This window comes from Leptopilina heterotoma, unplaced genomic scaffold (assembly GCF_015476425.1).
Source record: "Leptopilina heterotoma isolate Lh14 unplaced genomic scaffold, ASM1547642v1 Lhet_184, whole genome shotgun sequence".
NCBI classification, from domain to species: domain Eukaryota; kingdom Metazoa; phylum Arthropoda; class Insecta; order Hymenoptera; family Figitidae; genus Leptopilina; species Leptopilina heterotoma.
This window is the reverse complement of record NW_025110903.1, coordinates 349,885-377,603: the sequence shown is the minus strand read 5'-3', so window position 1 is coordinate 377,603 and position 27,719 is coordinate 349,885. Positions and strand designations below refer to the sequence as shown.

The following is a 27,719-nucleotide window of genomic DNA, read 5'->3' as shown; positions in this document are numbered from 1 at the left end:
AATAATTATGTGTTTCAGTCTTTTGTTTTGAGTCGACACGAAACTAAACTCATTTTGTTAATTTAGTTTCGTGTCGACTTGAAACTAAAGTCACTTTGTTAATTTAGTTTCGTGTCAACTCAAATACTAAAACGAAAGTAATTTCTATTTAGTTTCGTTTTAGAAGCGGTCACTTTAAAATTTTATATTTTTCGGCATAATTTTCAAAAATATTAGTTTAAAACCTTCTGAATTTAAATTAATTTGGAAAATTGCAACTGTTTTCAAATAAAAAATTTTAAGTTAATTCTAATTATTATTTTGATGGAAGTTATTCTAAAATTCAATTATTTAATGAAACTAGAAAAAGGTATTGTTTCAAAATTCATTGTAAACAAGAATTTTTGTAATAATTCTAGAAAATATTTTTCTAGTAATTCTGATTTGTAATAAAAAAGAAGAAGAAAATGTAAAATTACGCTGCAAATTATTTCCTTTTCTTTCCCAGTGTATATATTTTTATCTTAAATTACTCTAAGTACAGGGATTAAATGTTAAACATTCGACATTCGAACTACGAGATAATATTCGAACAGAGCTATCCATGAACCATGAACTATCAAAATATGAAAGGAACATTATTATTTATTATTCAAACAATACTTTGAAGTTCACTTTAGAAATAATAATTCTGCGAAGTATTTTCAGTAAAAAACCACGAAATATAAAGCATGATGCAGCCTAATTGGCATGTCGAAAATTCGACATTCGAACTAGCCTTGTTCGAATGTCGAAATTTCGACATTCGAACTAGGCGATGTCGAATGTCGAATATTCGACATTCGAACTAGGCGATGTCGAATGTCGAAAATTCGACATTCGAACTAGGCGATGTCGAATGTCGAATTTTCGACATTCGAACTAGGCGATGTCGAATGTCGAAAATTCGACATTCGAACTAGGCGATGTCGAATGTCGAAAATTCGACATTCGAACTAGGCGATGTCGAATGTCGAAAATTCGACATTTGAACTAGGCTAGTTCGGATGTCGAATATTCGACATTCGACATTTTGGCGCCCCAAAACCGAACTGAACTCGATTCGGTTCGAATTTTGCACAGCTCTAATAATTATCCATTATCCGCAACAAGTAGGGCGGCATGATTTTCTTTTTCATCGACTCGATGAGATCTTTCCATCTTGCGGAATTAAACGCGTAGCGTATGTCAATTGCTACCAACGCGCAGAAGCTCTTCTTTTCTCCAGGTCCCAATTTGTTTTTTCCTGCTTTGGCTATGTCCACATCTGCCTGGATGGCATCAACTGTGGACTTGCCTTTACGGAAACCAAATTGGTGATTCGATAGACTATTCTCTCCGGTTAAGTGGCTTTGCATTCTCTGCAGAACCATATCCTCTAGAAGTTTACCCATCGTATCTAACAGGCATATAGGCCTGTATGATGAGACTTCTAGAGGTTTTTCACCTTTCCTCAGGAGGACTACCCTCTGTCTCCAATACGAATTCCTCTCTTGTCGAGTCTCGTCTCGCCCTACTCTGGCGACTTTGCGTTAAAATCACCAGTGATGATGACATTCAGCTTGGATTCTGTGAGGCTCGCTTCTAGGTCTTCGATATTTGCTTCGAATCTTGTCAGTGGGTCGTTGGGTGAAAAGTAGCAGCTATACATACGTATATTAGCCATCTCTATCCACACGAACCCACTGCTCGTCTCCAGAAACTTGTCAACCCGCAATTCTGGGTTGCACAGCTTTATGGCGGCTCTCTTCGCCTTATCTTGATACCAAGGGGCAAGGTCGCTTCCTTGATACTGCTCACTGCAGAACAGAATATCGACCTCATTTTCCCTTGCTGTTTGCATTAGAAGCAACTGTGCATCCTTACTTGTATGCAGGTTGACCTACAAAAATTTTAAGGATTTGCCCTTTTAATCTTTTGCAGTTCTTCCCAGTAAACCGGGCAGACTCTTTTACCGGACTCATGATCCGTTTCTGGCTCTCCCATGTCCAAGCAAGTAAGGCACTTCGGCTTAACGTTACAGCTCTTCGCGAGGTGTCCCTCTCCGCCGCATCTCCGACAGTTTTTACTTCTGTCGGGGCCTTTGCAGGATAGGGTTCTGTCTCCGTAACCTAGGGACTTTTGGCACCTAGCTACTTCAACATGCTCGCGAATTTGAGCATTTATCCAGCCGATTTTGATTCGGCCAAGTTTAAGCAGAATGTCACTTTCTGCTTCTGCCAAGTGGATTAGAGCAACCTTAGTTCCTCTGTAGCGCGGCAATAATTTGCACTCCATAGTCAGGTCGGATTTACCCAGCTTTTCTTTCAATGCTGAAGTCACCTCACTCTCTGTAGTGGCTTCATCCAGGTCTTTGATTTCTAGAGACCTCTTATTTACTAGAGGTATGACCTCGGCCTCGCCATGCAGGGCTACGGACAGACTCTCTGCAAATTTTAAGGTCTCTCCACCCTTTCTCACTATCAGGAGAACCTCCTGTTTAAAGGTTCTCCTGATTTTTTGAATCACGGTACCAGTGTCTTCTGGTTTAACCTTTGATTTTATCAGCGGCAAGATACGCTCATAAGATTTTGGGTCTCTTGCCGTGATCTTTACCGCTTCCGTGGTTCTAAGCTTCAAAGGGTGTTTTGGGAGCTCTTTTTCCCGCCTGGTGACTTTTTTCTTAGAGCCCGTTCCCTTCTCTTTCCAACAACCTTAAAGCCGTCCTCACTGTCCGCTCTGTCTTTCAAGACGGTCTCAGCATACGTCTGGCTGGGACTACTTGAGGACACCTCTTTTGCTCCAACTAGCGACTCAGAATTAAGCGTTGGAGCATCCTTTCGCTTAATCCTCTTTCCGCTCCGAGTCGCTTGTTAAGGACTCTTATCTGGGCTTACACCTTCTCTGGGGCGCTTACTTACGTTCTTTGCCTTATTAGAATCTGTATCTGATGCACTATCCAAAGTTGCAGCAGCACTCCTCGTTTGCCTTGGAGTTCCTACAGCTGGAGTCCGTGGCTCCTGATCCCTGAACGGTTCAGGGATAAAACGCAGATTCCTACAAATTGTATAGAACGCACTCTCCAAAACCGCCACGCCATTCTGGATGTCACGACTGACGTTCTTTTGGCGCTTGAATGCCTGGTGCACGCTCTTAAAAATCCCGGGAATAGCGAGGAACTGATTTGAGACATTTGATTCGTAGCATGTCAGCTGGCTATCTATTTGGCTCCCTCCAAAATCCTTGGAGCCATCTGCACCGACTATCGGGGCTTGCACCCGATCAGAATCGGTGGTGGGATTACCCTCTTTCGAGGTACCCACTTGAAGTATTTCGTTTAAAATTTTGTCCATTTCATTTGTTTTTTTAACCCATTAACGCCCACCAGGACGCAAAATGAACCATGATTTCACGACTCTTATTTTGTATGAAATAATTAGTTAAAAATTTTAGGAAATACCATTTCCGACGTAAAGTTTATCGCTCTTTCTGAATATCAAGCAAAAATGTGTTTATAATTATCTCAAAAAAATTTATAACAATTTTATTACAAAAAAACACACTTTTTTATGTAAAAAAAAATTTTTCAATTATTATTTTAACATGGAAAACTAAAGAATATGGTCTCCAAAGCACAAAATATCGCGTCCTCGAACTCTCAGCTATAAAAATCCATAATTACTTTTTATTAAATTCAAGATGGCGGATATGAAAATGGCCATTTTTCCAAAATGCAAAAGGCTGAAAAAAATTTTCAGGTAATGTTTTTTAAAAGTTATTAGATTTGATTGAAAATGGTTACTTGGGGGTTTTTGGGTTCGCTGATTACGAATCTGATATCACTTTTTCAAAATTCAAAATGGCGGATCCAATATAGCGGACAATTTTTTAAAAAGTGATTAGATTCGCTTGAAAATAGTTACTCGGGGGTTTTTGGGGATTCTGATTACGAATCTAATGTCACTTCTTCAAAACTAAAAATTGTGGATCCAATATGGCTGACAATTTTTTAAAAAGTAATTGCATTTGCTTCAAAATGGTCATTCGGCGGTTTTTGAGGATATTATTTACGAATCTGACTTCAGAACAATATTATGTTTATCCTCCACGTCCGTAAGCCGTCAACAAAATTTTAATGACGTTGCCCAGCTTTTACGACAAGGAGGTCGACGTGCAAAAAAGCTACTTTTTTATTTTATTTAAAAATTTTTTATTTTATTTAAAAAATTTTTTTTTTATTTAAAAATTTTTTTTTGTATATTTTAATATTTTTTTAAATAAATAATATAAAATTTTGATTCGGCTTTCTAAATCTGAATCAACGATAATTATGACACTTATATAATTATGACATTTTTTTATACAATGGTAAAAAGAGACTAACACACCACGTGGTTTGATTGAAAACAAGTGACGCACATATATATACCACATTAAATGCACAATTTTTGTGTCCTTTTGTTGCACTTTGCATGATAGTGGCTATATTTTTTGAGGCAAAATAAAAAAAAATTTTAAATAGAATTAAAAAAAGTGTCTTTTTTGCACGTCGACCTCCTTGTGGTAAGAGCAACGATAAACCAAATATTGTTCTGATGTTAAATTCGTAATCAGCATCCTCGAAAACCCCGTAATGACCATTTTCAAGCAAATACAATTACTTTTTAAAAAATTGTCCGCCATATTAAATCCGACATTTTGAATGTTGAAAAGTGATATCAGATTCGTAATCAGCGACCCTAAAAACCCCCGAGTAACTATTTTCAAGCAAATCCAATCACTTTTTAAAAAATATGTCCGCCATATTGGATCCGCCATTTTGAATTTTGAAAAAAGTAACATCAGATTCGTAATTAGCGACCCCAAAAACCCCCGAGTAACCATTTTCAATCAAATCTATTAACTTTTGAAAAACATTACCCGAAATTTTTTTTCGGCTTTTTGCATTTTGGAAAAATGGCCATTTTCATATCCGCCATCTTGAATTTAATAAAAAGTAATTCTGGATTTTTATAGCTGAGAGTTCGAGGACGCGATATTTTGTGCTTTGGAGACCATATTCTTTAGTTTTCCATGTCAAAATAATAATTGAAAAAATTTTTTTACCTAAAAAAGTTTGTTTTTTTGCAATAAAATTGTTATAAATTTTTTTTTGAGATAATTATAAACAAATTTTAGCTTCTTATTCAGAAAGAGCGATAAATTTTACGTCGGAAATGGTATTTCCTAAAATTTTTAACTAATTATTTCATACAAAATAAGAGTCGTGAAATCATGGTACATTTTGCGTCCTGGTGGGCGTTAATGGGTTAATTCTTTGTCCCGTGTCGAGGGACAATCGGGCCTTAACAGGGTACTACCATCTGACCAGGATGGGCCCTGAACCGCCTCCGTTAGTTACATAGACGTTATAGCATTGCCGGAGCATTGATGCGACGTCTATGATATCCCAGGGCACGTGAACATGTATGTTTTGCCTTTTGTTGCTCCGGGTACTGTTGCTTCTAGTATTTTGGACGATCCTTCTTGTTCTTCTCTACCTACTCAATTGGAACAATCTCCTCATTTCTCTCGTCTTGACTCTCGGCAAGCTCGACTAACTGCTAGTCAAACTTCAGAGGTTGATGATGTAGACCAAGCCGATAATAATGATGATTCTCATCTTCCATTGATAAGTACTCCAGAATACTTGTCTTGGAAGAGATCATCCCCTGAGGTTTTGGAAAGATTCTCTCAGGAATCCTCTCCTCCGTTTATTGTTTTAATTGAGTCCTCAATTCCGAATAGGAACATTGGTAAAATGAAAAAGATTGGTGTGGGTGTCTTAATTGGCGGCAATATTCCCGGTCAGAAGAGAATCACTCCAAATGGACAGAACCAGCTGAAGGTCTTCTGCAATAGATAGCAGGATGCAAATGCCTTAGTTGACTCTCCGATTCTTATGGAAAATTTGGTATTTGGTACGCTAAAATGTCGAATTCTGAAATTCGACATTTCAGTCGCCCAGTTCGAATGTCGAATATTCGACATCCGAACTGGGCTAGTTCGAATGTCGAATATTCGACATTTCGGCGCCCAAATTTCGAATTTTGCACAGCTCTATGAAAAACCTAAATTATTGCGTAAAGGAGATTTAATTGGCGAATCAGTATTTTCGGCCAAAGAATTGACAGAAGTAAAACCTCTAGTTTCACCTATTACAGTAAATGACATAGTGACAGAGAGTGATATTACATTCGAACAAAAACAGAAGTTAATTAATTTACTTAACGAATATCGTTGTTGCATAGCACAAAATCTTTTCGAATTGGGAAAAACCGATAAAATAACAATGGACATTGCGTTAAAGCCGGGAACGTTGTCGTATATTTCTAAGCCGTATAAAATGACACCGTGATGTCAAAACGAGCATTCGCCTATTGTGCTCAAAAGAAGTGATCGAAATAGACAACCGCCAATTTATTTAAGAGACTACGATTTGGAGTAGTTTTATGTCAATTTTTTTAATGTTTATTTTCAAATATTTTAATGTGTATTTTGCATTTTAAGTTTAAATTTACTTATTATATTGCAGCTTTTGTTATTTAATTATTTTATGATAAATGTAAGTTTGAGGACAAACTTAGTGTCAGGATGACCGACTGTTATAAAAAATATTTATTGCTTAACCGGAATTTGAATTGTAGGTGCGCTTGCGCAGTATTTAGAACGCAGTGTGAGAGCGTTGTATGTGTGTGCGATGGCATGTGTAAGAGTCTCGAGAGAGAGAGATTAGAATTAAATTCGGTTCGATGAACAATAGTTGTTTGGGTCGTAGGTCCGTTAATATCTGTAAATGGTTGTAATAGTGATGTGTTTCTCTAAATTAATGAAATACAAGTCACAGTGGGCCAGGATCGTCGATTTTTGGCCAAAAATCATTATTTAAAAAAAACCAAAATATTTACGAATAACAAGTATGCTACCTACAGTTTTTGGGGTCGCTGATTACGAATCTGAAGTCAGATTTCAAAAATTCAAAATGACGGATCCAATATGGTGGGCATAATTTTTTTATATGAATCAATTTTAATGAACCATAAGTATCTAAAGGTTTCTTGGGTCGCTGATTACGAATCTGAAGTCAGATTTCAAAAATTCAAAATGGCGGATCCAATATGGCGGACATAAAATTTTAAAATCAATAAATTTGAATTAAACATAGGTTTCTATGGGTTTTTTGGGTCGCTGATTACGAATCTGATGTCAGATTTCAAAAATTTAAAATAGCGGATCCAAAATGGTGGACATACAATTTTTAAAATTAATCGATTTTTATGAAACTTTGTATCAAGGGGTTTTTTAGGTCGCTGATTACGAATCTGATGTAAGAATTCAAGTGGATTTTAGATTGGATGAGATTCGCCTACAATTTGTTGCTTAGGAGTTTTTAAGTTTGGTGATTACAAAACTAGTGTCTGTAAAATTCAGAAAATAAAAAAAATTTTCTCGTTTTTAGTCTACAAAAATAAAACGTACTGTAGTTTCCAGGATCTACCACGAGGAAAATACAGGTAAAGATCCCATTTTGTATTTTTTCAGATTTAAAATTTTTTTTTCGTTTTTTTGGTTTTTTTACACTTGATGTTTACTTATAGGTATAATTATAGTTTCTCGCGTGGGTATATCAGGTGCGCATGTAGTCCTATTGGAGAATCAGCTTTTATTTTAATGGATCAGTTAAACTCTCTATTTCATATCTAAATGTGATTTCAGAAACACAGTGCTCATTTTTACATTTTTAAAATCTGACAACAGATTCGTAATCAGCAACCCGAAAAACCTCTACATACCTATGTTTCATAAAAATTGATTAATTTAAAATTTTTTATGACCGCTATTTTGATTTTTTGAAATCTGACATCAGATTCGTAATCAGCGACCCAAAAAACCCATAGATACCTATGTTTAATACAAATTGATTAACCCTTTTAGTCTCAGTGGTCGATGTATCGACCACCTTTTAAGCCACCGATTTTATTAACATAACTTAAAGGAAAACTTTAAATAATTGCATATTTCTTATTTTTATGCTTCTACAAATAGGGTTTAGTAGTTTTTTTTAACAAATTAATCTATATTATTTATATTTTTTTGTTATTAACAAACTTATACACGGAAACGCATTATTTCAGGTTAAACTTGACTGTAATCAAATTAAATCAGTAACATATACTTTAAATTATGTTTGTTTTCTCAATTCTCGGGGTTTGCTGAATATTAATCTAAAATTAGATATGCAAATTCAAAATGATGTATCCAATATTACCGACAAAAATTAAAAATTAAACAAAATTTGCTTTAAGGGGAGACCCCACCTTAATTTTGACCCCTTTAAAATAAAATTATTAAACGAGGTAATATTTTTTTTCTTGCATCATTTTTAACCTGAAAACATATAAGATGGTCAAAAATATTTAATTTTAATTTTTGAAGAGGTTAGAATTTTTTTCTTTTGACCTATTGCATATTATTGCAAATCCATGCGAGAAGTTGTTTAGAATGGTAAAATATGCATGGAAAAAAAATTTCGTGAAAAAATATTAAAAACTGTAAGAGAAGATCGATTTTTAATATTCAAATTTTTAAATTTTGCCGAAATTTCGGAAGTCCTGAACCTTTATTTTTTTCCAATTTGATGCTCTGAGTCGAAAAAACATCGTTAAAATTGACGATTAGCTTTTTTTCATGGTAAAAACTATAAAAATCATGCCTTTTTGCATTTATTTCGGTATATATAAAGTATACCATAAAAGCTTCGGACTATGATTTTTATGGAATTTACCACGAAAATGAGCTAAATATAAATTTTAACAATGTTTTTTTAATAGCAGCATCAAATTACGTAAATATACACAATTTGGAAAAAAATTAAAGATTTACGGCTTTCGAAATTTCGGCAAAATTTAAAGATTTGAATATTAAAAATCGATCTTCTCTTACAGTTTTTAATATTTTTTAACGAAAATTTTTTTCCATGCATATTTTACCATTCTAAACAACTTCTCGCATGGATTTGCAATAATATGCAATAGGTCAGAAGAAAAAAATTCTAACCTCTTCAAAAATTAAAATTAAATATTTTTGACCATCTTATATGTTTTCAGGTTAAAAATGATAAAAGAAAAAAAATATTACCTCCTTTAATAATTTTATTTTAAAGGGGTCAAAATTAAGGTGGGGTCTCCCCTTAAAATTGTCTCTCGGGGGTTTATGGGGTCGCTGATTACGAATCTAAAGTCAGTTTTTTTTAAAATTTAAAATAGTGGATCCATAAATCCATATGGCGTACATAAAAAGATACGAATTTGGAAACACCTTCCTTTTTTTTAAAGTTAGAAAAACTGACTTCAGATTCGTAATCAGCGATCCCAAAAACCCCCAAGAGACAATTTTCAAGTAAATTTGTTTAATTTTTAAATTTTGTCCGACATATTGAATCCGCCATTTTGAATTTTGAAAAACTGACTCCAGATTTGTAATCAGCGACCCCATAAAACCCCCGAGTGACAACTTTCAAGTAAAATCAAATAATTTTTAATTTTATAGTCCGCCATATTGACTCCGCCATTTTGAATTTTCAAAATTTTGAAAATCTGATTCCAGATTCGTAATCAGCGATCCCGAAAACCATAGGTACACGGAAAGAAAAAGTCCGTCAACCATTAATGGATTAGTATATTACTTTGAGACGGGACTCTTTTTCCGTTGATGGTTGCTTAACTTTACTTAACGATTGAAAACGAGTCATGGATTGATTAGAATGCCAGTATGTGACCAATTGTTTTAGATTTAATGCTGAATTGTTATCAATGGCTGTTTGAATGTTTACGAATCATTAGTGAAAGTTTGTGAAACGTTAGTTGACTCGTATTCTAAATCGGCGCTCTTCACTAGCGCATTGTTGCGCAGTGTACCGATGCGCATTTCTTCCGGTTTCTCTATAGTCCATGTGTTTTTGCTGTCTGCTATACATATCCCTATATACTATTATGTGTAATGTGAATATTTAACTTAACTAACAATTTGCAGTTGAATTGCGTCTAGAAATTGACCTCGATGAAAATATATTTTCTTTTATATTTCTCGCCAATTAAAAAGTAGTTATTAGTGCAAAATCATTTCTCACAAGTTGTGAAAAATTTTGTTATTTGGTATATAAGAACAGTTCGCTTCTAAACTTAAAGTGTTATAAGTGTGCGTTTCTACGTGTAGTTATTATAAGTGCGAAAATGAGTTGGTCTTAAGCGTCTAAGAGTGTAAATAAAATATCGGAACTGTGCAACGAAAAAAATGTGTTCATTCTGTACCAAATAGTGTCTAAAATTAGGGATAATTCTGAAAGAAGTTGAATTTTTTGAATGCTTTTGATAGTCATAGAAAATTTAATAGACAGTTTTCTAAATTTTAGTGAACGAGTTTTATATATTGATGACAGTTTTCTAAATTTTAGCAAGCAACTCGTCACTGATTGTGACTCAAAGTATGTTATCCATTCAATGATTTTGTGTCCCGTCTCAAAGTAATATACTAGTCTATTAATGATTGACGGACTTTTTCTTTCCGTGTACTATACCTATTGTAGATATTTTTCAATTGTCCTAATTATTGGACTTAAAGGGTTAATTTTAAAATTTTTATGTCCGCCATATTGGATCCGCCATTTTGAATTTTTGAAATCTGACATCAGATTCGTAATCAGCGACACATAAAACCGTTAAATACCACTGTTCATCATAATTGATTAATTTTGAAAATTGTCTTTATATACACGGAAAAAAAAAGTTCCCAGATATTTCAGGAATTATTTCCTAACTCTTGGATACGTGGTAACAGCTCTGAACTAGCGTCGAACATTCAATGGTAATCAATGAATGTTTAAAAGAAATTCGGGAACTGTATTAGAAAACGCTGTAAATAGTCCAATAGTCTTTTTTTCATTTCTTTCTCATGTAAAGTCCATGGCACTGGCCGCAACTGTTTCTGAAATTTTCGGGAACTCGTCAAGGAATGTGCGTTTCGAATGTGCAGTTTCGTGCGCAGAAACTGTGCGCACCAGTCTCAACGTCAGTAAGACTTGCGTGCCTTATATATTTATTTTATGCTGAGGTATTTAACGCTCCTGTTTAGCTCACGTGGATAAGACGCCGGACTTCTATTCCTCGGGTACGCGAGTTCTGTTCCAGCCGCCGTCGATTTTTCCCTCATACGGTTTTTTCTATTTCAGAAACTTAATAAAAAATAAAAATTGTATGTGATCTTCAAGGATAAATGTGTGTGTGTGTGTGTGCGGACGTGTCAAGGAGGGGAAGTGGGAGGGGGGAAGCAGAATCCATTTTTTCTTGCATTCGCCTAACTTTTCGATTTTCTTGAACAGTTCCCGACTTTTTCAAGAACAGTTTGCCGAGAAGTGGTGAAATAGTTATAATTTGTAGAGAAATAGTAAATGACATATTTAAACGAGGCAACCTTTAGTTCTCTGTGAACTACCCGCCGTATCCAAGAGTTAAGAACGAAGTTCCCGAATAATCTTCGAACTTTTTTTTTCCGTGTATTTATTGCATATATTTATATGTTTATTGCAATATTCTTTTTATGTTGAAAAAATATGAAAAGGCGCAAAATGGCACATATTGGCGTCAAAGTATAGACATGCTAAGTAATCGTTCTATAACTTGTTTTTCTAAATATTATGCGGCTCGTAGGAGCTCGATTAACTGAAAGTCGGCACTCTATTGAAAAATCCACTATTTGTTAACTTCAATGGAGCTACATTTTAATAAATTTCCTTTTTTTGAAGTAACTATAGGTTTTTTTACTTCAATATATCTGTTGATGAGAAAAAATAAGTACTTATACAAAAATAATTTATTTATTTCTAGATATACCCGTGTAGAAATCACCATGCTATGCCTAAAATGATTATTGGCCCTAGCTTGGACCTAACTTGGCAACCCCTTTTTATATATCCTGGGCTGGTCCTAACTTGGTACTAGCTAGGAGATCCAGTTATGACTTAGAAAAATTTTTAGGAAAATAAAGAGTCAAAATTGATACATGAAAAACATGTAAAAATTGATAAATATTCTTAATTAATATTTATAAAATTAATTGATAATCATATTTGTTTAAACAATTTATTGTTTGACATAAATCAGAAAGTTATACAAATACTATAAAATAAAGTTAATTTTCAAATTATTATTTATTAATTCAGCAATTGTTTAAACAAATAATTGTTATTTACTAACTTTTTACACAATCAACCTAGAAACTAGCAGTTTTTTCTAATTTTGCAATAAGTAAATACTCAGATTAGTTAATTGCAAAATTTTAAAAGACTACAAAGTGTCTAGGCGCTTTATTGTCTTAAAAATTAATAAATAACAACAATTTTTTGTTTAAACAAATGCTGAATTGTTAAAATTATAAATTATCTTCATATTTCACTACTCAAGTGTAATAATCGCGAAGTTAGATAAAAAACTGCAAATTTTTAAGTAATTTGTTACAAAAGTTAATAAAACAGCAAAATTTATTTATTTATTTAAACAGATACAGACTGCAATATAATTATCATTAGGAAAATATATTTCTAATTTCGTTCGCTGATTTTAAGTTTCGTTTAAGTTGGTGCTAAACACTAAGAGATATTGCAATTCGAATGTGGGCTGACCCACCCAGGTCCAACCCAGGACCTACCTGGGCTTCCTAGTTTCATTAGCAAAAATTTCTAAGTCCAAGTCTAAAAAATTTTTTGCAACAAAAAATTAATGCTTAAAATGATTTAGAATAATGAAAAACGTGTTTTTAACATAAATTTTTTTGACATTTTTTTAAAAAGTGGATCACCCGCTTAATTAATTAGGAAAAATTTCTAAGTCCAAAAGACGAATATTTTTTTTAGACCAAGAAATTAATGTTAAAAATGATTGAGAACAATGAAAAACCTGTTTTTAACGAAAATGTATAGATATTTTTTTTCTTGATATAATATAAAAATATTAATTTTTGAATTTTTATATTTGGATATTATTTTATTATTATTGTTGTTGTTAAACTATTTTTTTTTATTTATTATTGTGTATTAGTGTCAATAATTACTATATTGAATCATCAAAAGCAAGTCCACAAGTCACTGACAATAAAAATTTTGATCTCAACTAGTTTCATTAGCATAGTGGTTAGGGCGTTAGTCTCGTAGTCCGTAGGTCGTAGGTTCGATTCCCGCGTGCGTTAGATTTTATTTACTTCTTAGGTTTGCGTTTATTCCGATTTTTCTGCATTGTATTCGTATAAGTATGCAATTTAATGATTATATATACTGTAAAATAATTTAATTAACAAAATTCTAATTTTTTTATAATTTTTAATGTATATATTAGAGGAATATATATTAATCTCTACATATACTAACATTATTTATGAATTCGCTTTTGGCCATCATTTAATTGAAAAAAATAATAATTAATTAAAACTAATACTTATTATTAATAATTTAGGTTATTTCTTTAGAAAATATTATAAACTAATTAAAATTATAATAAAATATATAAATAAACTGGTCCTAACTAGGCTCCCAAGTTAGGACCAGACTAGAATCGCATCACCAGCCATTGTTGGTCCAACCTACACTGCCAACCTAGGACCAAGCTATTAACAGGGCAAAATAGGTAGGACCTGGCTAGGACCAATTTTCATTTTCCACACGGGTATTAAGTATTTCAATCAAAAACATTTCATTATTTTATCTTAAATGTTAAACTTTAAATAGTTCTAGAAGACACAATTTTTTATTATTTAACAAATCCTTTATACAATAAATTCCTTATTTACTATTAAATACTGTGGATAAATTCTTTTGTGCATATTTGAAAGTTGAAAAATTGTATTTTTGGCCAAAATTCGACGATCCTGGCCCACTGTGCAAGTGCTCAATATTAATTCGATTAGTTCTCATTTAATCCTGACAAAATAAAATCATTATTAAATTTCTAATTAAATTCATTCGACATTGAAATTTTATAAAATTTCAAATTGAAACCGTTTGATGTTCATTTATTTATGAAAATTGTAAACGCAACTCTTTAAAATTGAATTAATTTTCAACTTTTTAAGAAAAATTATTCATTAAATAATTTATTTATTTTATGATAGTTGTTCAAGATTTAAGTTATTTGAAAAGAAATTTTTGTTAGAAATTGAAAAAATTGAAGGTTTTTTATTAGAATTCGTGATAATTTTATAGTTTATGAGTCAAACAAAAAAGACACAAAAATTCAGAATTTTCTTATGAATTCTAAAAATTGAATTTTTTAAGTAATTTTAATAAAAATTCCTGACTTTTCCCTGAATTCCATAGCTTTAAACGATTAATAAGTTTATAATATAATATAATAATAATAATTTATTCTTCTAACGTATTGTGTCTCAAATAAAAATTCAAGTAAATAATTAAAAATGTTCTCTCGTTCATTGAATATAACTGTTTAATATCATTGTATACTCACTCGTACGTAATTTGAATGGTATTTGAATTTTGAAATCCAGAGAGCGAACGAGGAATTCTGGTCCAATTCATGCTTCCAGGGGGCTGATTTCCTCTTTTTTCACCATATATTAACCCACATACGGGACACTGAATATAAATCGGATGTTTTTGATTGTGTAACATTACATTAAGACACGCCAAGTGCAATCTATGTCTACAGCGTGTCAATTCTACTGTTAATGGTTCTGGTGGTCCAAGACACACTGGACAAGAGTCAGATTCACCACTTTCCACAACTTTGACATATTGCGATATTACATCAGAAGCCATATCCACTCCTGCATTGTTTTGAAATTCTGTCATGATATAAATTTTTCTATACATAGATAGTAAGGGGGTGTTCAGAAAATTTGAATCAGGGTTGCCACAAAAATTTCATTTAATTTTTTCCTGATTTACAGACAAAATTTTCACTTTTTCCCTGACCCTAAAGAATATTTTGATTCACTCCAAAATGATTAAAGATACTCAAAAAAAATTTTTAATTCTTTGAGAATATTCTTTGCAGATATTCAAATCCACTTGCTTACAATTCAATTTTACGAAATTTTGATTATTCGGAAATTTTTCAATTAAATATATATTAGAAAATAAAAACTTTAAATAATTTTTAAAAAATTTGAATTGAACTTTTTCAAATCTACAGAATTGTTAATTAAAATTACGAAAAATTCAGATTTTCAAAGATTTTAATTTGAAACCTATTCAAAACTCAATTATTTATAAAAATTCATTCTAAAATGCTTCTAGAATTCAATTATTAATTAAATTTTAAACTAATTTTTATTAGGAAATTTTACGAGATTTCTACTATTTAAACACAAAAATAAATAAATATTGAATAATTGAATGGTTCTTAAAATTCAGTTCTTATAAAGAATTTTATCAACAGATTTTTAAATAATTGAATTCTTTTGACAAATTTTTATAAAATTTTTAAGAATAATTGCATTTTTCAAGGAATTTAATTAAAATTGTATTAAAAATAATTGAAATTCTGTGATGAGTTTTATTATTTATAAAGATATTTGAATTCCTAAAAAAAAATTTATTAATTATAAAAATAATTTAATCCCTGTAACAAATTTTTATATTTATGAAAATAATTTCCAAATATTCTGTCTTAGGTTTTGAAGGTACATACCTCAGGAAAATTTATCACTATTTACTTTGATGAAATTGCAAAGCATTTCTTTTAGACAAATATTAATTCTCAAAATAGGTCTGTGCAGCAAACCGGTCAGTTTGCAAAATTCTTTAAAGTTAACACAGCAATTAAACAATAAAATATAAAGTATAGGTGTCTTTAGGAAAAGTTGCGCATTTAAATGATCTTTCAGACAAGCGAAAGAAAAATTATATCGGTTGGTTCTTTTCGTCATAAAAGTAAAAAGGCTTTAGTATAGCCGGTTTACCCCACTCTCCCCTATGCCAACTTTTTTTTAAATATTTGAATTTTCTGTGAAATTATTATTATTTTGAAAATAATTGAATGTTTATGTAGAATTTTATTAAATTTTTTTAAATAATTGAATTCTATTGGAAAATTTCATTGAAACAGTAGATATTAAAAATCATTGAATTCAGAAAAATTTTTGAAAATACATAATTGAAATTTTTTATTTTTGAAAATAATTTAAGGTATTTGTCGCGAAAATTCGTTTTCGACAGAATTTTTTTAAATTTCACATAATTATTCTTTGGATATTTATCTACAAAATAAGGCCTATTAAAATAAAATTGACCGTCTGTAAGTCTCAAAAAATGAAATCAAAGTTTCGATTTTTAACATGTACGGTATAGGAAAACCATATGAAAACCACAGATTTTTAATTTTTGCACTTATACTAATCGACAGATTTTTTAGAAAAACTAAAGTTTTATTTATTGAACCAAAATGAACTTTTATAAAAAAATGAAAATTTTTCACCGTCTTGTTTAAAAGATATTTAACATCAAACTTGAAAAATTATTTTAACATTTACTGTAAATGACAGGTGAATTTGTAAACGTGGCAATAGCGCGCTTGTTAAATACTACAGCTTGTCTGCTACTTTTGGCGCGAAATTTTAAAGACGGCCATACGCCAAACTTGCGACGTTGCCACGATCGTTTTTGCATGCGAGAGGTTATGAATATACTTTGAGAACATCTGTGTGTCAAACTGTACGTCGGCAAAAGTTTTTCGGAAACTCGCATTCATAATCGTTTCATAAGTACAGTCAACGGATACAAACTTTTGACAGTGACCAGTCGCGCGACAAATACCTTAATTTCGGCGATGAATTTTGCTATTTATAAAGATAATTGAAATCTTGACAAGAATTTTATAAAACTTTTTGAAAATAATTGAATTTTGCAAAGAATTTTATTAAAGTTCCTAAAAATAATTCTGAATTTTAGTGAAGAATTTAAATATTCATCAAGATAATTCAATTCTTTCGAAGAAGTTTATTAAAATTTTTGATAGAATATTAATTAATATATTAATAAATACAACTAATTTCAACAGAATTGAAATTAAAATTGTTCAAAAAAACCAGTTCTCAGAATTGTTAATTAAAAGTATGAAAAATTCAGATTTTCCAAAAGATTTTAATTTGAAATCTTTTCAAAACTCAATTATTTCTACAAAATTGCAATAATTTGTAAATTCTCAAAAATTCAAATCTTTTTTAGAGTTTTTAAATAAAATTCTTCTCTAACTCAATTCTTTTTAATAATTAAATATTGTTAAAAAATCAACTAATTTCAAAAGAATTTGAATTAAAATTTTTTAAAAAACTAAGTTTTTAAAATTTTTTTATTAGGGGAGAATGAGGTAGCCCCAAATACTTAAGCTTTCAGGTGAATAATTTGTGTTCATACATATTATTGGAATATTAATTAAATTTTGCTATATCAAACAGAAAGCTTCTTTCAACCTTTAACATAAATTCATTTGTAAACTAATAAATTGAAAAATCAATTAATTTTCACAGAAAGTCAATATAAAATAAGGTTTTATAAGACGTTCAATGTGACGTACGTATACATTTTTTAAAGTGTCCGGAAACTTTCTATATATTATTGGGATTAAGCTTTCTGTCTATAATTTCAATTAAACAAAAATAATCTAAAATTATTTTTCTATTTCATTTAAGTATAATGTTTTCTCAGTGGATTCATTCAAATATGAAATTTTCTAAAATTTCAAAGTGAAACCTTTTGAAGTTCATTTATTTATGAAAATTGCAAGAGCAAGTCTTATAAAATTCAATTAGTTTTTAAATATTTAAGTAAAATTATCATTAAAAATTTATAAGCAATAATTTTATCATAGTTTATCTTATCATTCTACTTCTGATTTAAAATGAATTCGTTGAAAGAAAATTCGTGCCAACAAAAAAGACTAGAATTCAAAATATTCTTATGAATCTAAAAGTTTAATTTTTCTCCAATACTTTTAATAAAATTCTCTGATTTCCCTGACCTGTAGCAACCCTATTCAACTTAGACTTGCAGAACCCCTAAAATGGTTCTATTTTATGAAAATAAAATTTCATATTTTACAAAATTCAAATTAATTAATATTGAAGCAGTGCGCAAAGCGAATTTCTATTTTTTTCAAAAAAATTTCTATTGATCTGATTCGGCTGCATACATATAGAAAAAATTATTAATTCTATCTATTTTTATACAAAAAAAAACTATTAAAATCAGCTAAAATTCGTTTTCTATAAATTCTTAGGTCAATTCTTTGTGCACCGCTTTAAATATGTTTCAATTTATCTTTTACATACTGTTTTTTTTACAAAAAGCATTACTTAAGCCATTCTGCAACTCAATATTTTGACTTTTTTGTTCCATTAAATTTTTAAACACCCCTAATAGTTATAGATAAATTGTCTTTATAAAAGAAAGAAAAATCTTTAATTACATACCAACAATAGATTCTTTGTAAACTTCGTCACTACCCACACTGTTGTCCAACAAGTCAATAGGGTTCTCATGACTGAGGTAAGTAGAAACTGTATCTACACTGGGTCTTCGGCCACTCTTTGTACTACTTGAATCTGCATCTAAAATTGCGTCCCATGACTTTTTCTTTTGATCACACGAAACTGAATTCTCCGAATTGTTTTCTACACCATGTTTGCTGCTAAAGATGTTGAAATTGCTTAAAATTACTTTAGCAATGTTTGTTGGACCCGTTTCATTTTTACTCTAAAAAAGAAAACAGAAATGAATAATTAAATTTTCTAATCCAGTTAATATTAAATTAATCTTCAACACCCGAGTTGATTATCTAGTGATTTTGTTATTAAATTTTGCTATAACGTTCACAAATCTAAACGATTTTCTTATCAGGAACGTTCTAAAGTAATCTTCGTAATAATGCAGTAAGACCTCTCAATTGCAAGGTTGTGAAATTGAAGTATCAAAGAATATTTAAAAACTTGGGAATAATGTTTTAAAATGAGATTCGAATATAATTAAATCGTATTTTGCTTATTAAATAACATTGCAATTAGTTGGCCTTTTTCCTGTATATCACAAAAGAATTAATTTACTTACTTTCTTATTATTTTTCTTATTACTTGAAGTCTTCTTATTGACTGTTGACTTAGAACTTCCAGACTTTGAAATAGAGGACATAAATTTCTTTTCGGTATTGATGTGTAATTCTTCCAGAGTTACTTTGACTAAGGGATAAGGTGCTTGTAAAATTCTACGAATAGACCTTACATAACCAGTGCAACATCGAACTTGAGTTAAATTACAGAAGTTTATAATATATGGGAAGCCTAAATACGTTTTAGAAACGTCTATAGTCTTATCACCCTGAAAATAAAGAAATATAACACAATATTAGTAAACGCATAAATCTATTAATTACTTATAAATATTTATTAATTATTATTTAATTAATTTCGGAATGTAAGAAAGTGGTAAATAGGCTGCAGTATTGCAGTATTTAGTGACAAAGCATAACGAATAATTTTCGAAATATTACCTTTGCCCAGGATTCTTCAATAAGACACTGTACTTCCATATCATAAGTATGCCAATCATCAGTATCGCCAGCCCATTCCCACTTAGCTCCTCTACCAGCTGGAGAACCAGGAAGATAAAATTTTCTTCTTACTTCATGGCAGTCGTCAACCTCTTCTCTACATTGCATTTTAGTTTTTAAATTTATGTAATATCTGAAAAATAACAGGGTGTAACTATATTATAAAAAATAATTGTATGAAAGACAGACTTATGGGCATATCTCTAGAACCTTTAACTTTTCAATGAGTAAAAATTTGCTAATTTTTTTTAGCACAGTACTGAAACTCTGTCTACATAAACTGTAAGAAATAAGCTTTCAAAATATGCAAGTGGACAGTAAAATGATTCGTCTTTAAAAAGTTATAAACTATTTAAAATTGCGAATTATTTTCAACATGCAACAAAAAAATATTTAACAGGTGTTTGTTTTTTAGAATCGAAAACAGTTGAAAGTAATTAACTAAGGGGTTATAATTTATAATAATAATTATATTATTATATAATATATTACTTTTATATTTATTATATTATTACTAGTCATTAACATTACTTTTATTTTTTGTTTGAATTACAGTACCGTCCGAAATTGTCAGTCCGCCCATTTTTAAAGGAATGAAAAAATTTTTTTAACATAAAATTTATAAAAACTAAAATTTTTTTTGTTTTATATTTTGAAAGACGATAAAATTTTGAAAAGAATAAGACCTTACAGAAGTCATTTGGCCAAAATTTGTAGAAGATATTCTTAAAAATCGTCATTTTCAATGTTTTACAAAAATTTGAAAAACTTCTAAAATAATGAACGCTTTTTAATAATCTTAGGTTTATTTTAAAGGTCATTTTCTACGGAATAAGAATTACTTATAGGCATTAACCTGTAATTTTTTACTTGGAATAAGCATGACGTCAAAGTTGGACAAAAAAATTCAAAAATTTGAAATAATATTATTAAAAGAAAAATAATTTTTGAAATTCAAACATATAAGATTCTAAAAAAGCGTTTATTATTTTAGAAGTTATTAAAAATTTTGTAAAACATGGAAAATTACAATTTTTTAAGAATATCTTCTACAAATTTTGGCCAATCGAAAAGTTCCAAGAAAAAAGTTCCAAAATGAAAATATCCAAAATTTATTTTTCCACAGTACAAAAGTTCCAAAATCCAAAATGTCCAAAATATAAATTTACCAAAGTATAAAATTTCCAAAGTAAAAATTTCCAAAATAAAAAGTGTTGTTTGAAAAAATAATGTTAAAAATGTAAATTGTATCCGATGGCCCTTAGATATCCGAAAATGTCATTATTATCCACGTAATTTTGAAAATTTAAAACTATATTAAAAATCCTGTCTTCGGCGATTACGGTGCGAGCATCACGCGACTTTTTAATTTTTTGGCCCAGGGAAAGCTGTCTCAACATTGTTTCGGTATCTGCTTGTTCTTTTCGCATTTCAGCAAAAAACGCATATAAGCTTGGGTGGTTACGCCCAGTAACCACTCTGAAACGATTATGCCACCCTTCCGAAGCATTGTTGGTCCGTGACATATTTTGGAGAACAGATTCGTAGTGGTTCCAAATCTTTGGATGGTACCGTACAGCTAATGCTCTTCTTCTTCCTCTAGCTGCTTTACCGCGAACATAAGTAACCTATAATGTTAGTTAATTTTAGTAATATTACTTATTTTTAGTAGGTTAGTCATCGAAAGGTATCTTCGCTGCATTAACAATTCCCAGTTCGAAATCCGACATTATTAACTGTGGCTTAATGAAGTGATTTTCATGTCGTTGAATTTCATCTCGCGCGATTTTAAACACTTTTAAGTACCCTTCCTGCTCTTTACCTTCGAGAAGAGCGTACAGTAAAGGGAGAGCAAAAGTTTCTTCGATGCCTTTTTTTACTTGAGTTACTGACCCCATTATGACGAATAACTGAAAAAAAATTGGCAGACATGTCTTAAACGTTCCGTCCACGTACCACACCTTAGATTTGGAAAGAGTACATTGTTGTTCGAAATTTGTCCGGGATTTCTCCTAACTCGTTAACGTTTTGAGGGTTTGCAGGCATATCCCTTAAACGCTCGCGCTGAATACGTTTTCTAATATTCATACGATCCGGCAGTTCCGCCAAAATTGATGATGGAACATTGTTCAAGCGACGCATAATTTGAGCTGGCGGTGCTTCTAGATGTTCAGTCGCTGTCCTCTTCATATCGGCAATAACCTTCAACGCATCTACCTCTTCTCGATTTGGAGCATGCTCGTGACCTTCTGGTTTACAGTTTTTACGTATAGTTATAGCAGGGATCACAGTACCTATTATCATGAAAAAAGGTGAAAAGGTACAATTTTTTTCGAAAATAGGTAACAAATAGGTAACAATAAAAGTACTGTAAAACATGAATAAACATGTAATTTAAGGTTTATTAACATTTTTATTGTTAAAAGAAAGTATTTTTTTCAAATATCTAAATATATAATTACAAATTTTAAAGTATTTTTTTCAAATGTCTAAATATATAATTATAAATTTTAAAGTATTTTTTTTCAAATATCTAAATATATAATTATAAATTTTATAAATTTGTAAAATATATATAATCAAAATTTACTCCAAATATATTTATTTCAGGGTTGCCACAAAACATAGATTTTAAAATTCCATGACTTTTCCAGGTTTTCCAGATCATTTCTTTAAAAATTCCAGACCCAAAAGTGAAATCGTTTTGATAAATTTTTTTCTAATTACGACAAAAAGTTTAAAAATCTCCAAGTAAATTATAAATAACATAAGTTATTATTTTTTAATTTTATGAATAATTGAAATTAAGATTAAACTTTGCTAGATTATTTGTGACACACTCCAAAGAAAAGTCCTATGAAAACCTTAGAAGCAAATCGTTGTTTGTGTTATTTTCAACTTAATTAAAAGTAAAAAATTAAAAGTTATTGTTTAATTTTGTAAAACCAAATTTAATTTTAATTTATTATGTTAGTTGTAATGAAGATTTTAATATCAGTTTTTTATATTGAGAGTTAATCCCCTTTGTGTAATTTCATTCAAAAAATTACAACCATAACCTACAATCTTTTGCTTCTAAAGTATCTTTCTTCAGAGCGCATCACACTTACATAGTTTAAAGTAAACGAAAAAATATAGATAAAAATAATAAGAATTTAAAAATTTATTTTTGTTCAGAATTTTTCACAATTAAACGAGTATTTTAATCATTTTAATAACATTTTGAGTTTCTACAGGGCGTCCGCTGAAAATATGAAATAAAATTCCCGTATATTTCCCACATTTTTTACAAAATTCCCGTACATAAAATATAAGGGTTTATACAATATTGTATATAAAAGGTAAAGTATTAAGAAAAAGTAATAGAATTTTAAATGTTTATTTTTTTATTATTTAAATAACATTTAATCAGTATTAATATTTTTATAGTACATACTGGGGTCACAAAGTTTCAGTACATTTGGACTGATTACATTTGAATGCTCGCTTCACTTCAAATTCAAATATTTTAGTAAAAATGGGTGTAACAGATATCAAGCCAATTTGAGATATAACAGATATAACCAATTTAATCATGTCAAAATTAAAATATAATTAATTAAAGTTAAATAAATAATATTTTTAAGCTTTGACAATTGTACAATATGAAGTATTAATTATATTCTTTAATTCTAGACCAAAATTATTCACAAATATTAAGTATTTTCTTCAAATTCTATAAAAATAAATTTTCTTGCTCTAAATTTTTCGCAGAATATAAATTGCAAATTTGTCGATTCTATTCATTCATTTGTTTTATTAATTAACCACACTTTTGAAAAATATAGAACCTCTTGATTGTAGGGAATTTAAGATAATTATTTATTATTAATTGTTATAATGTTACAAATTTTAACTGTGTTATTGTTACTTATTTCATTTCTATGTAACATCCTTCTTGTTTTACAATAAATAAGAGATAAATGTTTTTCAAAAATGTGGTTAATTGATAAAACAAGTGAACGGAAAAGGCGAATTTGCAATTTATATACTGTGAAAAATTTAGAGCAAGAGAAGTTATTTTTACAGAATTTGAAAAAAATACTTAATATTTGTGAATGATTTTGGTCTAGAATTAAAAATGGAATTTATACTTCATATTGTACAACTGTCAAAGCTTAAAAATATTATTTATTTAACTTTAATTAATTATATTTTAATTTTGACATGATTAAATTGGTTATATCTGTTATATCTCAAATTGGTTTGATATCTGTTACACCCATTTTTACTAAAATATTTGAATTTGAAGTGAAGTGAGCATTCAAATGTACTGAAACTTTGTGACCCCAGTACATATTTTTTAAATTCAAACAACGAAATATAAAATTATTTTAAATATATATCAAACAAAATTATTTTTTTAAGTCTTTTTTTTACTTTGAAATTCTACTTCAAGCAATTATATTGTGGACTCAACCTCAATTATATACTTTTAGGTGCTTGCACATTTCCAAATTTTTTCATTATTACGACCATTTTATAAGTAAAAAATCCCGTTGAACAAAATAATTCCCGTACATTTCCCGTACAATTCCCGCATTTCCCGCTTTTTCCCTGTATCTAAAATGCATTGAAAAATATTAATTTTAAAATTATGCAAAGGAAAATATTGACCAGAAGAAACTAAACTTTAGAAACGATTTAGATTTTAACTGTAAGCACTAAATTTAAAATCAAAAAGATATTGTACAATAACAACTTAAAACTTGAGATTTTGAATATTCAAATAGAAAAAATTGAATTTTCAGAATAAGAATTTATAAAATTCCCTGACAATTCAAGGTTTTCCAGGTCTGTGGCAACCCTGTATTTCTTTGATGACGATCTCTTTAGCATGATTTTTTACTGATTTTGCATTGATTCTGAATTTTTGGCAAAAAATGTAAAATTACATCGTCCAACGGGGGAAAAAGTGACCACACGTCCAACCGATTAATTAATGCTTTATTTTAATGCTTATTAAATAAGGGTTAATTTTATGTAAGAAAAAAGATATTCAAACGCAGAAAAATAATTATGAAATAAAAAATAATTTTTAAAACTTACTGTGATAACTTAAAATAGGTAAAAAAGGTAACAAATAATCAAAATAGGTACAAAAGGTACCAAATTTCAAAATAGGTACAAAAAGGTAAATAGGTAACACTCTGTGATCCCTGTTATAGTTTGCCCACAATGTACGGTTATAACTCGTACTGAACACGTTGATTTGTTCCGACATCTCCAATATTTCACATTATTCTTTCCATTCGAATGTTTATAATATAGAAATCCTTCGATATGTAAATAAATTTTTTTCCCGACTTGTATTATTTCAGCCATACTGTTCACTATTTTCTAATTTAAATAAAATATTTAATATCACTACTAATTTCACTGATTACTATTTTTAATTTGAACACAATTTTTAATTTTACAACATGAATTTGGAATGAGCACACGTCGAATGACAATTTATAAAAATAACAACGAGAATAACAACTGAAAGTTTCCTGACGTGAAGTTGCACTTTGAAATTTGAAAAATATTAAAAAAAACAATGTTTGGAAAAAACGACGATTGGAAAAAAAATACTTTGGTAAAAATGGTCTTTGGAAAAATAATATTTTGGAAAAAATGTACTTTGGGAAAATAATAATTTGGGCCCATCGGAATTGGAACTTTTGTTTTGGAACTTTTGACTCCATACCTAATTTGCAACGTTAACAATTAATAAATAAATTCATTACTGTAATTAAATTTTTAATTATTTTTATTAATTTATTATAAATTATTATAAATATTTATTAATTAATTTTATTATTAAATATGATTAATTGATTATTAATTAATAATAATGAATTCATTAAATTTTTAATTTATACACTGAGAAAACAGGATAGTCAAACTTAGAGGGTTAGGTTTTAAGTGTTAAGCCTGATTCTCTGGATAGTTAACTTTTCCCTCCGAGTGAGTCAAATTAATCATCGGAGTGTCTATTTATCCCTCCGAGATGGTTACGAAAAACTTAACCTCAAATATAGTCTGTTTGTCCCTCCAGATAGTTAGTTGAATACTCCAGTTTTCTCCGTGTAGAAAATTATAATTAAACTAAAATGGAATTTAAAAAATTAATTTTAAACTAATTTTATTATTTTTATATTTATTATAAATGATTGTAAATATTTATTAATTAATATTATTAATTTATTTGATTAATTATTAATATTATTAATTAATTTTATTAATAATTATTAATATTTTTTATTATTAATTAATTTTATTAATTAATATTATTAATTTATAATAATAAATTAATTAAATTTTTAATTAATAACAAATTAAAATGAAAAGTTTTAAAATATTGGAAAGCATAAGAACAAATTTATCTCTAGCAAATAATCAGTCGAGCTGTCTAGTTATTAAACATTATTGCAGTGTCATCGACATGACAAACTTAGAACTATAATTTCTAGGAGTACTTTAAAGTAACATTAAAAAAACTAGACAGAAGTTATGTCTAGCCAATATCAAATTCTATAGTGTCTGTATTGGCCTGAATTTTTCGAAGCCACATTAACCCTACCAATCATTGGAAGGGAAAGAAGAAGAAGAAGAAGAAGAAGAATATCAAATTCAACTTGAATCTTTGACGAAGAGCGTTGGTCAGCAACTTTACAGTTATTTACCAGTCCGCCTAGAATCAGCGTCCGTGACAAATACTGTCCAGTAACTTAACGTTTGATGTCATTGCATTCCTTATTTATATAAGTGGTGCATATTCCTGTAAAGGTTCAAATTACTTCTTATTATATATAGATAATGTAACCCCCACGGTGCGCGGGAAGGAATTTAGGAATGGTTTTTACCCCCAATTTTCTTAAAATCCTGACATGATGGGCAATGTTAGGACCCAGGATCGTGTTCAGTGGACAAAACTACATTTGAAATAACTCCGATATAAAAAATATCTGGATTTTTCTTCAAAAACAGATCTACAAAATAGATGGTGAAACTGAAGTAGATGTACCTTGTGTGGTAAGTCTTATAAAAGATTTAGATGAGTTTTAAAAATTGTTTTCTTTAAAGAGTTTTTGAAGAATAAAAAGTCATTAATATGATTTCTTAGATTTTATTTGATGCTCAATATTGTCAAAAGTCTCTACTTTTATAGAGAATCCTTGATCTTAAATTTTTTGGGCTTTAGAAACTTCAGCAAAGTTAGTAATTTTATGAAAAAATGGTAAATTGAAGTATATAGACCGGTAATTCATAATAAAATTTCATAAAACTACATTTTTATAAGCATTTAATATCGTTTAATACAAAAATAATATTGAAATTTAAAAATTCAAAATAGCGGATTAAAATACTACAATTTCTCAAAATTGTCTAAACTGAATAAGACTTGGTATATTCCAATGTTTTTAAGGTCTCTGAATTAAATTAAATTTTTAAAAAATTAATTCCACCATATTGGATCTATCATTTTGAATTTTTTGGCTTCAACGATTTTCAAAATGTTAAAATTTTGTTCAGATACAAGTATTTTTTAAAAGTTGTTTCCGTCATTTTGAATTTTTAAACAAACCATTATAATTTAATTCAACATTAGAATTCCAAGTTTTGTTTAGATCAAACAATTTTGAGAAATTTTAGCAATTTCATCCCCCTTTTGAATTTCCAAATTTAAATAATATTTTTGTATTCAGAGATATTAAATACTTTAATTTATCACTTTTCATAAAAAATACTAACTTTACTGAAGTTTTTGAAAATCCAAAATTTTATCTTAAATCAAGGCGGACATCCACAAGCCAAGGTGTCGTGAAAGTAGATACAGTTCATAAATTAAAATCGGAAATTAACAAAGGCAACGGCTTGGAGCCAGAAAGCGCAGATGTGCAAGATCTGATGCAGTTGTTCTTATATGAAAATAAATTGAATGATCCTTACATTCAATCTGTAAGATTACCCCTTAGGGTAGTAATGTTTACAAAGAAACAAATTAGAACATTATCGAAACTCTGAATGTTCTAATTGCACACTTAGACT

The 27,719-nt window shown here is 29.6% G+C and overlaps 1 protein-coding gene across 2 annotated transcripts in view; it reads right to left on the bottom strand.

Moving 5' to 3' along the window:
- Nucleotides 1-27,719, bottom strand: part of LOC122500414 (protein deltex) — a 71,920-nt gene that overhangs the window by 10,024 nt on the left and 34,177 nt on the right. The window contains exons 2-5 of one of the 2 annotated variants that reach the window (XM_043609334.1): nucleotides 19,584-19,776; nucleotides 19,145-19,411; nucleotides 18,511-18,793; nucleotides 14,547-14,883 (exon numbers count right to left, since the gene is read on the bottom strand). In XM_043609334.1, coding sequence (XP_043465269.1) covers nucleotides 14,547-14,883; nucleotides 18,511-18,793; nucleotides 19,145-19,411; nucleotides 19,584-19,776 — 1,080 coding nt within the window. The remainder of the gene's footprint in view (nucleotides 1-14,546; nucleotides 14,884-18,510; nucleotides 18,794-19,144; nucleotides 19,412-19,583; nucleotides 19,777-27,719) is intronic. The other variant, XM_043609335.1, reaches the window with a different exon arrangement.